Source organism: Balearica regulorum, chromosome 1, assembly GCF_011004875.1.
Source record: "Balearica regulorum gibbericeps isolate bBalReg1 chromosome 1, bBalReg1.pri, whole genome shotgun sequence".
Lineage (NCBI taxonomy): Eukaryota > Metazoa > Chordata > Aves > Gruiformes > Gruidae > Balearica > Balearica regulorum.
This window is the reverse complement of record NC_046184.1, coordinates 141,761,557-141,778,041: the sequence shown is the minus strand read 5'-3', so window position 1 is coordinate 141,778,041 and position 16,485 is coordinate 141,761,557. Positions and strand designations below refer to the sequence as shown.

The following is a 16,485-nucleotide window of genomic DNA, read 5'->3' as shown; positions in this document are numbered from 1 at the left end:
AGCTCCTAACATCTCTATCAAAAATGAAAGCCAATTAGGCTAGAAATCACAACTAGTCTGGGTATGTATCTAGAGTTCTGAATCTCTCCCTAGCTGGCACATCCAATTGCCAGCAGGAGAATTTTTTCCTACTACAAATATTTTAAATGCCAAAACATGTGAAAATTAGAGAGACGTTTATCAATGTATTTTATTATAGAAAGTAAACTGGCAATATTTCATGCAAGAGTGCCCGACTTTAGGATATCAGTGAATCCATAGCTGGCTTATTTCCACATAAAGCTACTGACATCGCACACTCAGTATTAACTAGCAACAACTACAAGTTCAGATACACCTATGAAATCAAGCGATAGTAATGTTTGTTTCTTCCCATACAACCATTTAAAACACCCAACCACGCTCCTAGCAAGACCTTCAATCCGTTCTACTTGTTCTCCTATAAAAAGAAACAAAATCAAGGAAACACAAACCTACCTAAACAAAATGGAAGAGCATCACAAAATAGTGGTAAGTCCCCTTATCCTGCTTTTTCCAACATAATTTTTAAGAATTCCAACATTCTGAACCGAAGGTATAGCCTCACCTATGCATTCATCTCCGTTACCTCCTGCCAGCCTTCTCTGGCAGGAAGAGAGAATGGAATGGTTCTCTGCTCTTTATTAAAACACAAATAGCAACCATGCAAAAAAGACAGTAAAATTCAAAAAGAATACTTAAACTTAACACAGAGGTGTGAACCCTTGTCTCCAAATACATAGCGTCAAAGCATTTCACTTGCAATTAAACACTTAAAATCAAGATTCAAAGACAAAATTATTTATATTGCAGGCTTCTATCACCAAGGTACACTCCTAGGAAGCTCTTAAAAGCAACGTGAAAGAGGCATACTTTAAGCTATGACATCAATAACTATGCAACCAACTCCTGCTTTAGTTAGATGGGCTTACCTGCAGACCCGTCAGAAAAAAACCTAAAGATTGCCAAGCGACTGGCTAAATAGCCACAAAGCCAGTTAGTTGTTTTCCACTTTTCTCATTTCACAGTGTTGCTTCTCTATTTACCATTAGCATGTACTGCAAGCTCTTCTCAACAGATAATTCACTGATAAGCAACATCACCTGCACTATAATACAATTCATACATATTTCATGTTAAGAGAATATTAAGAATCCTTGCTAAACAGGATTTTAAGATTCTATTTCTCAATCTGTCTCTGATGTCACTCTGGTTGAATATTTATGCAATTATACTTTAGCCACATCTTATGCTCATAAAATTAAATCATGTTACACTTTTTTTTTTTTTTGGGGGGGGGAGTGGGGATAGAAAGGCATAATTCCAAACTATTCTTTAGATTTCAGATGTCAAATACTGTTATTTTGCAAAATGCGCGATCCACTCAAATTATCCTATCACAGACTTCCAGAGCATCGTTTTCCCAGAATTATCTCAAATCAAGCCAACAAGCCTGTACTCCGCCTAACCCACAACCAACAGTGCAGTAGGAGCATTGAAAAATTTAGGCCTACCTAACAACAAAAGCAGCAAAAAATCATCTCCACCACTGCCAAAATAAAACTTTTAGCTTATAAGTGTTGCAAATAAAGAGCTGAGATAATTCTAGAAACTCTCCTCACTTAGACATTTAGAAAAAAGGATACAGTTTATATTATTAAAAACTTAAAAGGGATAGCTTTCATGGGCTTTACAGCATCAGGAATGGATGTGCCCTAGTTTATTTCTACTTTTCAACTGATGAAGAATGAAATGTATACAACTGAAATCCAAAAAACTTAACACCTTTTTTTCGTCCCTCAGAAGAAATGTATTTCCATGTCTTTTAAAATACTTTGCATTAACTTTGGCAGTAGTTCTTTTTTTCAGATTCTTCCCAAATTTCTTCTTAGTGACTTTGTTTTCCTTCTAATGGTTCTGCCTTGCAGGGGACCTGTCTCTCACAGCTTCGTCCCAGCTGCCTTTTGTAGCAGAAAAAAAAAAATAATGTAACAAAACCAACTGTAATCAAGGAACATTTTCCATGAACAGATCCAAGGAATCACTGCTACTCACTGGGAAATTACTAGAAGAGATGCAGATAGCTTTTAAACAGACTAATTTGAATTAAGTTGCAATACTTAAGTTGGGAAACTTTTATTTTTATTATTCCCCAAATGATATTATTTCCAAAGATATTAGTGAATTAACAGTTTCTACATATATGGTTACTAACATGTATTTAGAGTGGATTGAACTATGTCAGTCACTAAAAAACGGAGTAAGAACAGTGTTGCTGATTCAGTTTAACTTCTGCATTCATACTTCTGAGTGTGACAACTGGGTGGGTTAAATAAAGACACACTGCGGAAGTCTTCATAGGCCTCTGAAAGTCACAAAAAGTCAGGGAGAATTTAGTGGCCTCAGAACACAAATTCAGCATGCTGACATGCAACCTGAAACATTTTAATGAAAGAGGGGACAAGAATCCCAGTTTAGAAACAGACTGACCAGCAGCTGTCCTCATTGTTCATTCTCCAGGGCCAGACAAGGAGTTACCCACTAATCTTCCTGAAAACAAACTAAAATTTTACAGTGCATACTCTGAAGTTATTTTTGGCAGACCATGCAAATTAAAACTGTACAGGCTATCATCTCCTGCACCCAAGGAGCAGTAGGAAGCCAATACCAAGCTGGAGGGAAAATGTCTGAGGCTAGAAGTCTGTCATCAGTTTTGGGGCAGGTGGCTAGAGAGGTCTGCTATAACAGCACCCAGAAGTTTCACATAAACACAGTCAGCTCCCAGCCTCTTATTTTTTTATATTCACCATCCATATAGCTATTATAGTGCATCCTAATTAGTAGATAAGCAAAGTAAAAATCTTGCACCCAGTTTAGCCTGTTTTTGAAGAGTCTATGGAGGGACAAGTCTCTTACATTGCCTAAAGAATTGTGGAGCATTTAATTTACTGACTGGAGCAATACCTGAGAGGCATAAAAAGCAATGCTAACTAGACATTTTGCTTTAATCCAGAGAGCTCCCTGCACCTTAAACAATAATGGCAATGTCATTATTGTAAATATTTCAGATTGCTCAGAGTCTCCATATTACCCAATACAAACAGAACACCACTTAAGCAAATGCCAAGAACACTGTGTTTAGAAATATTTTTTAATGAAGAACCATAACAAAATTCATAAAAAATACTGCATAGTGGGTACCTTAAATGGTCACTTTCTGTGATTTTGGTAACAAATCATTACCTTCTCTGTAAGAATCATATGGGGGGAAAAAAAAAAATCCCAAACCTTGGCAGCTCCACATGCTCTCCTCTTTATTAAACGATGTCAGAGATTTTATAGTCACATTTTCCAGGCAAAATAATGTATTGCATTGATAGCTTTAGTGCTTTTTAAAAGTATGCATAAAACAACGCCAAGTGTACACAAGAAAAACAAATGCATGTCTAAGACACAGGTTAGCTACATCTGCTAATAACAGTTCATACTATATAGCTCCAATACATACAAAATATAAATCATTACACCTGAATTCTTGCAAATTGCATGGAAGAATCAAATTAACAAACACCAGATATGTGACCCTCCATGAAAAATTAGCTCAGAATCAATCCTTTCAGGAAGTAAAAAATATGCTAGTTAAAAAAAAATTACTACATGCTCTAGATACTGCATGGTTTGTAGAAATAAAGATCTGCTAAGTGCAATAGTCAATTAAGAAGTCCTATATATGCTGACAGAAAATGAGAAGACTTTTCTATATTCTCACTCATCCTACATCAAGCTGTAGAATTGTTATGTTTTATGAGTCTATATACATTAAAATATATATGCATATATATATAATTTATAATGCAATAGATAAAGTTGTAGGTGATATTCAAACTAAATATCCAGAAAAGAAACAAGAGCAAAGATTTTACATAAAAAATAGTCTGGTTTAGCAATAACCTGTTAGCAAAAGGGCTATGAAACACATTGTAAACCAAATAAAGCCATATAACCAATCTACTTTTACTTTGGTATTAAATAAACACTCCCCAACAAATGAAGAGTCACAAGACTAGAAATCCAGATACTTCACAAAGTATTCAGATTGCCTGAGGGGTGCAGTTCAGATTTACTTAACTATAATGTAGGTCAAATTGAGCTGGACTTCCCTGCTCCCTCAACAGACTAGAAAGTTGAGGCTCAAAACAAGACTTTGGGAATGGTTCCACTGACCAGATCAACCCAACAGACAAGTCTAGCATTCCATTGCCATTATACAAAAATATGTTGCACCATGCAGTTCAGTCACATGGAAACGATGCTTCCTTCATTACTTTTAATGTGTTTCAGTTATAAATAAATAAATAAATCTCACACACTAGCAATTTGTCTGAGGTGAAGCATGTCAAGGCAGACCAATTGATTCCCTGAAGAAAAATAACAACTCATTTACACAAAAGTTACTGTCAATCAATTAATAGACCAGCTATCAATTGCTCCAAGCTGGGACAGAAGAGAAGAAAGAAGGCAGCCAAGTAGAAAGTTTTCATGAGCAAATGCCACAGATCACCCCAATTTAACCCTGGATAGGGCAGCTGTCAGAATTCACTAGAAGAAAATTTGAGTCTTGCCCTGGTTTCGGCAGGGATCAAGTCAATTTTCTTTCTGGCACCCGGTGTAGTGCTGTGTTTTGGATTTAGGATGAGAATAATGCTGATAACACACTGATGTTATAGTTGTTGCCAAGCAGTCAAGGACTTTTCAGCTTCTTATACCGGCCTGCCAATGAGAAGGTGAGGTTGCCCAAGAAGCTGGGAGGGGACACAGCCAGGACAGCTGACCCAAACTGATCAACAGGATATTCCATGCCATATGTTGTCATGCTCTGTATATAACTGGGGGTTGGCCGGGAGGCAGTGCGGCTCAGGAACTAGCCGAGCGTCGGCTTTGGGTGGCGAGCAATTGTGCTGTGCATCACTTGTTTTGTATATTCTTTTATCATTATTACTATTATTATTATCTTCCTTTTCTATCCTATTAAGCTGTCTTTATCTCAACCCACTTTTTTTTTTTTTCCTCCTTTTCGATTCTCTCCCCCCTCCCACTGGGGAAGGGGGTGAGCAAACGACTGTGTGGTTGTTCTAGCTGCCTGCTGGGTTAAACCATGACAATCATCCACACATTTTAAGAGCAACTCTGCAACACAAATATCCTCAAACTACCTTAAAATAGGTATAGATATTAATTCAAATCCTTCAGTATGAGCATTACATAGCAGCTCAGACAAGCTTATTATACTAACACAAAAGCACAAGCACTTTAGCAATACAACTAGCAGTTGTATTGAAATGTCTAGTTTAAATCTAATTTAGGTATGTCTAGAAAGAAGAACTTTAATTGTATATTCTACAATGTAGATATGTCCAGAAGAATACATTCTGAATAATTCTAATATGCTAAGATTTACAGTTTCAACATTATTTTCCCTGCTCCAGTCATCTTCTGGCCTTCCAGTGAAAGAGCTTAGGTATTCACATAGAATAGTTAAGTTGCTTGAATTGTAAAAACAAAAAATTCAGAGTTCATTAAGACTATTGCCCATAAACTGTGTAAAAACAAAAGCTTAACTTAATCCTCATAATGAGATTGCTATTTTAATATTTTCAGAATGTTCTTCAGAGTAGAACAAGATGTTTTCTTCAAGTTCAAACAAAGAAGCTTTCCAAAATGATAAATCTGTCTTATTCTCAGAATACTTTTTTTCCCCTAGATTGTCAATGCTTTCAGAACAAAACTGCTCACAGAAGTACCGTATCTATTTTACACCCTGTCCTTTTAAACCTTTAGAAGAAAAAACCCCACATCACTCACTGTTTCAGAGATAACATCTTTTCAAACACCATCCCCTGAAACTCCTCAAGAAAGAAGTCTTTAATTTGCCAATTTACAGTCTTACCATGAAAACTGAAATTATTTAAATACTGTTGAAATATATTATTTACCCAAAATAAAATGGTAAACATAATACAAAGGGCAAAAACTTAAACATTTCTTTTACCAAAATTAACAAAGCAAGACTACAATTATCCACAGAAACACAATAATGAAGCTGACATAAGTGCGCTTTTTTATGTTTTCTCATTCTGTAACATTCCACTCACTTTCCAAATACAATGTGTTTAGTTAACTACTTTCACAATTTGTTCACAATTTATTTGTGTCCTAGGTGAATTTCCTTAGCACTCTAAACTTACAATCTTTCTATAAAAAGAGGCTTGTACTAAGGGAAAATCTCTGATCCACCTTCACTACTTAAAAAAAATAAATTATAATAATACATATTTCAAATAAAAAATGAACAACAAACAGTGGTTAGAAGAATGTTGTATCATATATCTTCTCTCCTTGGCCATCTTTTTTTTTTTTAAAAAAAAGGACACATTTGTTCATTCAATTGAAAGATAGTCTTCCTGTGGGAAAATATAAATACAGTCTAATTTTGAGAACTGCTCTTCCCTATCACCTGAATATCCCAGGTGCACACTAACATACAGTACTCAGCAAAATATTACTTACCGACATCTTTGAAGATGCTAAAAAAACCATCTAAAGCTGTGTAGAAATGGAAGGATGCTTTCACAACTAAAGACATTGTGTTAAACTACTCCCAAGTAGTACAAGCTAGTGCTGAAGATGTTTTGCACTGATAAGTATCAACAGTAAGGGAACTGTATTGTTTAACTTAAACTAATTTGGTTAAGAACAGCTTATGCCCAGACAAGCCCTTGCAAGGTAAACACAAAGTTCCCATCTATTACTTCACAAAAATTCACTCTTCATTGCTGTATACATGTCTATACCTCTCATTTAAAAAAAAAAAAAGTTGGTATATAAACTCCATCACCATTTTCTTTCTTTTCATATTTGTATATTGCATATCACCCCTAAAGTGGGCCAAACCAGGATTAAATGCACTTTATCTTAGGATTTGTTTCCCTAAGATTTCATGATATAAAAGCCAAAATATCAAGATATCCATCTCCAAAACGCTGCTCTCCCAGTCCGCTACAAACAGTCCAGACATGCAAACTCAGGAACCTAAACATAGAAAAGTCGAGTCAAGCCCTAAGAGCCTACCTGTTGTCTACCACCAGTACTTTAAGTTCATATTTCCTCCCTTTGAAAAAAGGGAAAGAAAAAAAAAAAGTAATTCAAGTCTCTCTCTCTTTTCAGGTTTTCTATCTTTTTTTCAGTTTAGGTTGGCACACAACACTTGATGGAACAACTTTTCAAGAGTATCTTCACCTGGAACATTAGTTTTATTTAAGCATAAACTTGGCAGGGGAAAGGTGTGGTGGTAGGTGCTTTTGATTTTGTGGGAGATGAGATTTGCATGCTTCTTATTTCTGAAATATTAGCACTAGTTGGGTTCCAGATTATCTGATGATTTGCATTGCAATAGGCACTTTGGGGCATCTCTGGGCTATTTTTAGGACTTAACAAGTAATTTATTTTCAAGAAGTATATTTGAGTGTCAAAGCCCATTCTACAACATACCATCAAGTTCACATCAGAGAAAGAACACTGAATTTCTTTCTGCAACCAGTTAGATATCTAAATAAGATTAAGACAAATGAAAAAGGTGACAGATAAACACTAGCCATTTACTTCAACACTGATTTGAAACACTGAAAATAAAAAAGCAGAAACGTGAACTTTCAGTTTTCACATGTTCAGACTTCTTCCATATACTCTCACTTTTCTGACCTTTCTGAAAGACAGTATTTGTTTCAATCCATTTTTTCCAGCCTAATGAGAACACGAACCTTATGAGAAAGAACCTGTTGCTGCCTACTCCACAATAAACATTATGCTACTGAAATTCACCTCAGCAGTAGGTAACAGAAAAAGCGAGAGAAGAAAGCTGAGTCACACCTGGTCATTTTTTCTCTAGTACATCAGCTATAACAATACTAAGGATTTATTTTTGGACAAGTATGATCTTGTGGGAGGGAAAAATGAAGCAAGAAAGACATTCCACAGACAGAGTGAAAACAAAATCCAAATCATTTAGTTTTATGACTACAGTCTCAAAGATGTATAATTGTAATGGTGAATTCAGGTCACCATTACAGTCACAACATTCAGACCATGTTTTCCTTCAAAACTTGTGGTATTTAAGGACATTGCCAAGTAAAATCATGGATTATTTATCATTTCAGTATGGATGATTACTTATAATTTCCTGACAGAATAGGAAAAAAATGCTCACACATCCCTTAGAATATAGGATCTTGAATAGGTGAGGATCTCAGTAGTGAAACCAAATATAACACTTGGTAAGAAAGAGAACTAATTTGCGTCCCTTAAGAAAAAAGAAAAAAGAAAAAGCCACCAGTGTTCTTTGCTAGTGAAGAACAACTTAGCTATTCTGGTGCAGAATTGTTTACTTAGACTATATGCAGTGAATACAGTACTGTAATGTTCTATACAGGAGCAGATTCCTTCTTACCGCATTAGAGTACAGCTGTGTACCTACCGTCCTGCTGATATAATGACATTTCAAATATATTTGGCTAGTATACTTTGTGTGTGAACACAATGAAATTAAGTATTTAAAAATATGTTCCACCTCACTTTTCCCATGTCCTTTTTAAAATTTTCCCATGCTCATAAAAATTAAAATACTGGTTTGCCCAATTTTTTATTCTGCATTTGTTTAAGAGTAAAGCTTCATGGGAATAGTTGTTTAAAAGAATCTTTTCACATGAAAATACTATTACTAAAGTATTTCAAATCAATAGAATATATTTACAAAACCCAATTTACATTTTTAAAGCCTGCTATGGAATTCATTGCACTTTGAAAAACGGGCAAGAAACAGATCTCACAGGAGAGAGGGCAAGAATAAGTTTGTCATCTTTTTCCTCCTAGAGTTCGCTTCCTTCCCCATTACAGTACATTTCATTTAGGAACTTAACATCTGTTTTCACAACTTCACCTTCCCAAAAGTGAAGAAATATCTTCTGATTTTCTTGTACTTAGTATTCTATTTTACCTGAATTACTTCTTCATTATGGCATTATTAAAAATTTAATAGCTCCATTTCAGGATATATATCAGGTATCCTACTGCAGCCGCCCTGACTACTGGAGTACGAAGGTTGCTCTTGTTAAACACTCATCAAAACCAAGGATGATTCAGAAACTATGCCACTAGTCTTCACAGTCTCTCTCTTCCACCAACCAGACCTACAGAAAGTTTGAAATGGGTTCAGATAAGCATGGGTGAACCATGAACTTTCAGCAGTTAAATTTCAATGAACATAGCAGTCATGGCATATAAATTTTTTGCTTCTGTGCAGCACAGAACTCTCTCAGTCTTGGCACAGCTGAGCATGTAAATTCAACTGAGATTCACAGAATATTTCAGCCTGGTCTGAGCAGCAGTTTCTGAGCATGCTGAGCAAATATTCATATTTCAACCTCCTTTGAAAGGAAAACTAATTCAAAAACAGAAGTAGACAGCCAGGCACCTTCAATCGCTCCAGAGCAAAAATGCTCACCTTCCATATAAAAGGACTAGTTAAAAAAACATATACCTCAAAGGTTCAAAGCCACATCTTCAACCTCTCCGGAAGTACCCTCAAAGAAACATTCTTCCTGTTGAACCTCTCTTAGTGCCAGAAACCAGTATGCGCCCCACTCCTGTGCCCTCCCCAAACCCATAATTTCATTTTATCAACTAAATATTAGGCCACCTCCCCCAAAAGCATACCTGTACTCTGGTCTCTACTCCCAATGCCTTTTACCAAAGGGTCCACAAACATCAAAACAAAAGTTGAGTTCTGGGATGTCTGGGGGAGATAAACGTCCTCCCAATCATTATGTGAAACTGTTCTCCCTTTTTGCTCTTTCTTCCCTCACAGCGAGTTCTTTGCTACATCAGGCACAGAGGCCAACAGAAATCAGAGACCATGTGGAATCCAGCCTGCATTATGGTGGTCAGGTTAGAGATTTTAATCCTCTTAGACTATGAAGGATATTTAAAACAGTAGCTATTATATTCAAAGCAGGTACTGTTTCCATTTTTTTTTTATTTTTATTTTTACATGAACTTTATTCCGTCCTCCAAGAGGAGGTGCCTAAAGTCAGAGATGACCACAATCTCACAGACACCAACATCATTCTGTTACCTTAAATATTACTCACAAACAGTTGTAAAGGCATTGAGCTCACTCCCTATTTTGCCACCTTCTGAAGCTGATAGTTTCCAAGGCCACACTGTTTCTAAGCCTGGGTATGTCTGTAAGCAACAATGATTCTAGTAGAAAAGATACCCAGAAATCACAGGACAGGAAGTTCTGACACCCTCCTCCCCTCCACAAAGATCTCCAAGTATCTCAGAGTACATAGCTTTTGAGAACATCACCAGAAAGAAAATGGCTATTCTTATCACAGTAATCAAACTGCAGACGACCTTAAATTGCTGTAGTGAAACTGATGACAATACATTAATCTCATCTATTTGTGCAGAGAGATCAAAACAGAGGATAGCGTAATATTGACTGAAACCACTGCTGAAAAAAAATTGTAGATATACTCTTTCAGTACACATGATATAAACCTAAACTGTACTTAATTAACTTAAAAAAGGTTTAGCCAAGCAAAAATGAGCTTTTCAAGCTACACTACACATCTACACAGTATTCTGCACCGATTTAACTGGCAGCCCATTTAACTCAGGGATGCAATGTAGCACGTTAGTAGGTGTGCACAGAGCAGCCCAACCTCACACAGAGTTACTGGCTCAGATCTCAGACGCACCACAGAGCCATTAGCAGAGCACTGCATCTTTTATGAACTCTGCCACTCAGAGGCAGGTATAAATGTGTTCAGTTTCAGTATCACTTTGAGGCTGCTGTATTGCTTCCTGGTCAGGAGCTAGATCTCTTCCCTCCTCACAGTCTTCTATTGAGGCACGTAGGCACATCATAAATTCATTTTAAAACCAACTTATAATAAGCCAGCTCAGCTTCTTTGATAAGCTAAAGCTTTACATATTTATCTGTGCACATTTTTATACCCTTCAAGTTTTGTGGTTTGTCTCCCTTTTCCTTACTAAACAACTGATGCCACAGTTCATAAGAGGTGCAAAGAATGGTCATCTCACAGCTATTTGAGAGAAGAAAATTTAAAAATCAAGCTAGGGAAGACAGAAAAGGAAGGGAGACTGTATTTAAGTATTCTGTCAGTGCTCTGATAAGGAGCTATCTGCTCCTTTTACATTTTATTCCCTTCTCTATGTCTTCATATCAAGAAGTCTCTCTTTTTTTTTTTAAGCCTCTCTCTATTCCTTGTGGAATCATGACTTTCCTCTTCCTTAACCTCTAAGAGCACCTTAAAGAACACTCTGAAAAGATATGCTGTTTAAAATTGACACCGGGATTACTTCTACAGTTCTGCATTGGCCTCAGGAACATTTCCATGACTACTATGCCTTCTTTAAAAATTACTATTTTCATGCAGCCTATGCTTTACTTGAAGTCATAATCCTCTGTGAGGACAACTGCATCCACAGCAACTAGTCATGATGTAACAAACAAGAACAATAACTTCGGGGGGGGGGGGGGGGGGGGGGGGGGGGGGGGGGGGGGGGAAGCATCACAAGCCCTTCAAGCAGTCTCTTAATGATCTCAATTTCTCAATAAAATGCCTGTTCATATTTCAAATTGGAAAAACTGTCTCAAAAAACAACGCACTTCATGAGAAGATAACACGGTCTTCATCGATTACAATAACCTTAGGACTCTCTAACCTCATTTTTAAAGACCTATTAAAAACATCAACTTCACTAAGAAAGAGTTTAAATCGCACCTTTTCTTCTGAAGAGAGCTTAGGGGAGATTGAGATTTACAGCACTTACTGGAATAAATCTATCCAAAATCATTACACAGTCCTATACAGAAAAAAGAATAAAACTTGCATGTAGTTGAACATAAAATCCTTCAAACCAGGTACAAAAATATACGTAACTACACGTACATATGTTCAAACACAATGCACAGATACAGTGGATATGAACACAATGAACATCATCACTGACGTATGAAATGCCAATTTACTAAACACACACATTTACCCTGCAATGTGGCTGAGTTTTCAGTGTGCTAGATGTGAGATGCAACCTTGCCTTCTACCAAAATTCTACACACGCAAAGCATCTTTGCATCGATATTCAGGGCAACAGCGCATTGGGGTTTTGAAATATACTTAGCTGCATTCAGCTAACCTGTTTGATCTCTTCACTAGCCCGACAACTACATTTAAATGATGAATTTTTTTTTTATCATGATGCAGGTAAATGAAGTTAAACCAGATAAATGAGGTTTTACACTGACAGGGCTTTAGGCTTCAGCAGCCACTGTCCCCGTCTCCCAAACAGGCCAAACCCGGTTACAGGCTCGTTCAGCTGCAGATTTCGCAGCCGGCAACGATGACACCGGCACAACCGCGCCAGGGACAGACAATGCCAACAGCCTCCCGCAGACTCAAAGCGCGGCTCCCAAACTACACGGAGGCTGCAGCGCGTCTTCCTGACCGCCGTACAGCCACCACAGGCAGCCCTGCGGCGCCGAGCAGCCTTAGCACCAGCCGGCGGCCCCCTCCCCAGCGCCGCGGCGGTGTGTGGTAGGCGGGGGGGTGGAGGCGGGGGGGGGGGGGGGGTCACCCCAAACGGCCGGCGGCACCTGCCGGCCGTTAACGGCCGATGATCCAAACCCGCTGCCTCAGAACGGGCCCACAACGCCCAGCGGCCGCGGCTCCGGGGCGCGGCGGGGGAAAGAAAGGAGCGGAGGAGGGGGGCGCCCCCCAAAAAACCAAGGAGGGCGCCCGGGCAGGGAAGGGGCAGCCGGCCGTTGGGGTATCTCCGGGGACCACGCCCGGCGGGAGGAAGGCGGGCAGCGCTAGGCACAGCTAGGCGCTACCCGCCCTCCTCCCCGCCGGGTACGGCCGCAGGCAGGCACCTGGGCAGCTCCTTTGTTCCTCCCCAGTCCCACCACCTCACCCCCTTCCCGCACTCACCCACAGTGGCCAGGGTCTCCAGGTCCTCTAGCTTGTAGGCGGCCGGCTCGGGCGCTGCGGGCGAGCCGAGGCCGGTGGGGCTGGGGGCCGGCGCGGCGGGCTGAGGCGCGACCAGCCCCGCCGCCGCCGCCGCCGCCTCGCCGCCGCTTTTCGCCCCCATTTTGGCCTTGGCGGCGCTGAAGGCGTCCATGGGGCCGAGCGGGCGCCCCGCGGCCGCTCAGCGCATGGAGAAGGGCGAGCCGGGCCGGCGACGGGAAGGGTGAGGAGAGGGAGCGGCGGGGACGCAAAGTTTCAGTCTTCAGCAGGCGGAGTGACTGCTCCCCGGGGCTGGAGCCCGTTCTTGCTGCCGCCTCTGAGGGGGCGCGAAGCTCTTCAGCATCGCGGCCAGCCGCCGCGACGCCCGCCACTCGCAGCAGTGACCGCCGCGCAGACAGACAATGGCGAGGGTGAGCCCGGGCGGGCCGAGCCGCGCTGTGCCGTGCGAGTCGAGCCGCGCCACAAGCGGGACGGAGGGGCGGGGTTTGCCTTTCCTGCCGCTGCGGCACGGTCCCGCAGAGGGCTGGCGGGGCGGGGCGGGGAGGGGAGGGAGTGGAGGGTGGGAGGCGCGGCCCCGCCGCACGGCGGGAGCGCGGAGCTCGCCCCCCGCCGCGGGCACAGCCCGGGGATGTCTGGTAATGCCGGTGGCCTTTGCTTGTCCTTCCCCATCCTCGCGTCCCGCCTGAGAGGCGGTGAGGTTCTGCTGCAGGGGGGGACGGAGAGGGACACTGGCGACTGCCGCGGCTGCCCCCGCGATCCTTCAGTGCTGCGGCTGCCGGGGGACGGGGGAAGGTCCCGTCCGCTCCCCACGAAAAGTTAAAAGTGATTGCTGGAGCCCTTGAAAAGCGGCTCCCTGGCCCGGCTGGTTTCACACTGACAGCTCTAGGAGGACTCAATAGTTCCCCACGCGTAGGAGCGCGTGTTGGAGCAACTCGAGTGTTTCGGGGTTAGTGAGTGTCCTTCATCCGCACGTTTCACAGGGTTTCTCACGCGTTATTTTACGCCCTGTTTTCAAGTCGGTGTGGGTATTGCAGCGGCCCCAGCCCCTCCGTGTTCTCTGCTCGAGCCTGTGAAACACTTGGGTGGCTGGGGGTGGCTGGCGGGAGCGCTGTGCGGCACCGAGCTGAGCTGAGAAGGCACTTAATGGAGCAGCAGTCGAGTACCGAATATAGCTCCTTCCACGGCAGCCAAGAAACTTGACGTTTATGCTGAAGGACAGGGAAAATTGGTGTGTGAGCCAAGTGGCTGAGGAGCGTTCGTGTCAAAATTGGGAAGGAAATCCTAATCTTTTCCATGCCTTGTTCCGGCCCAGTTTTACACGGTTCACAGCTCCTACCCTATGCTCCAGTAAGCAGGGTATCTGTAAAGCTGATGTGTAGATCAAGTCACACAGGTGGCATTTTGCATCTCCTTTTTATTAAATGTGAAAACATGGGAATAGAAGGCCTACTAGTTTCTGTGTGGAGTAGGTTCAATAATAATGAGAAATAATTATGTGCATATACAAAAAGTGAATATAAATATATCAAATACATATAAGAAATACAAATTTATGTACATCTTCCCTGAATTTTAAGAGATCTTTACAGTCTTACTTATAGTCACAATACTCAGAGGATATAACATGTATTTTTATCTTCTAGCTTGTTGACATGAAAGGTTATGACTAATTTGAAAAAATGCTTGGTCATCTCTGCTTCCTGTTAGCCTGGGAAAAGAATCACCAGTCAAGGAAAATGATGTCACTTTTACTACAAAATTTTAAATTTCATTTGTGTACTATTCGGAGTCCAAGTTTTGCACTTCTATTTTTCTTTACTACTTAGTTTTCTTTTATATTATGTTTTGTACATTGTATACAAAAAATATTGTGATTCATGCCTGAATGGAATATTTTAAAGATTCCTTAGACGGCAAATTGTAAATGTTTTGGCAGGCTGTAAATTTAGTTCCTGTTTGGTCAAAAGATGAGCAAGCCAACAAGCCTGTCTTAACAATAACAGAAAATTTTGTTTAAGATAACAGTCTGAAAAATAAATGCTCATACATTGAAGACATCTCAGTTTATATAAAAATGTAACTTTGTTTTTTAGCCAAATAATTGCAAATTAAGATGATTTTTAGGAAAAGGTACAAGCTAATTGCGATCATCATTTTCAAGACAGAGTACCTTATCTTCAGCCTATCCAAGAAGATCAATATGTGAACTTCCTGAAACCTTTTCTTTTTCTTTCATAAAAACTAAGAAATCATCCACTACTCAGATGTTAAAAAGAACGTAAAATATAGAAGGTATTGATTACTTCCAACTGATATTTCTGTGTATGCTACAAACTTTACTTAGTGATTCAATTACCGGCATTCAGGAACTTAAAACTTTCTTTAAAGAGCCTCCTGCTGCAGTGTTTCAACAGTTGGTGGCCTGTTTGAGAAGCCACATACAGAAAGGCTATGTATGATTCAGCAAGATTTGGAAGCACAGGCTTAGCTCCATTCAATGCAGTGTCTCGTCTCTTATGATTAAAGTTAGCTTCCTACCTTGCTAGACTGGCATCCAAAGCATTCGCTAGTTGTAGTTGTAGCAATACAATTGCAATGTTTGTATTTAGACTGTCAACATATTATTAGTGTGCTTTACCACCTCTGTATAACCTACTAAGAATTTATCTTGCAGATACTGATTATTATTCACAATATTTCAGGGAAAGAAGATGCCGTTCTTTGTAAATACAATGAGGTTGAGAATCAAAACTCATAACTTCATAAACTGCATGTGGAAGTAGAGCTGGCCACTGGGCTGCAATCTGGATATGAAACTTAGTTTCTTGCCCAGTTTGGCCACACTTTGTAGGAAAGTCTGCAGCCCTGTTCTCCTTTTGTCTTTCATTTTTGCCACTACTTTAACTCAATATGCAAACATTTGGTCACAGGTACTTTTTGAATAATCTTAGCCTTTCCCTTGCCCTCGAGAATTCGTAGTTCTCATCTTTTTCACTTTCCCCACACATGAAGTAGATGCCTTCAGCCAGGTTCCTTTAGCTTAAAGCAGAGTTTAATGCCTTGCATTTCCATTTATTTACCTTGCAGGCCCTTACACCAGGGGTTAGCTCTATTTTCATTTTTCCTTAAAAGTACCAGATGTTACAGATGATTCTTTCCAAAGACAGTGAATGCCTTACTGAAAGAGATTTAATTTAAAAAAAAAAAAAAAACAGAAAAAGTAGTTAAACAGTTTTCTCAATACTCATCATTTTAGCTGAGGGTTTTTTTCCTTCTATTTCAGCTGCAGAAAGTGTTCAGTGTACTTCTGTTCCCTTATAAGCTCAGAATTTTGAGGCGCCAAAAGCATCCCAGGTGT

General features: G+C 40.2%; 1 protein-coding gene across 2 annotated transcripts in view; it reads right to left on the bottom strand.

The window, feature by feature from the left end:
* The window catches only part of PRKX (protein kinase cAMP-dependent X-linked catalytic subunit), a 60,752-nt gene extending 47,145 nt beyond the window's left edge, over positions 1-13,607 (bottom strand). Inside the window, exon 1 of one of the 2 annotated variants that reach the window (XM_075736363.1) lies at positions 13,092-13,607. In XM_075736363.1, coding sequence (XP_075592478.1) covers positions 13,092-13,281 — 190 coding nt within the window. In that variant the 5' untranslated portion in view covers positions 13,282-13,607. The remainder of the gene's footprint in view (positions 1-13,091) is intronic. The other variant, XM_075736355.1, reaches the window with a different exon arrangement.
* Positions 13,608-16,485: the final 2,878 nt, after the last annotated feature.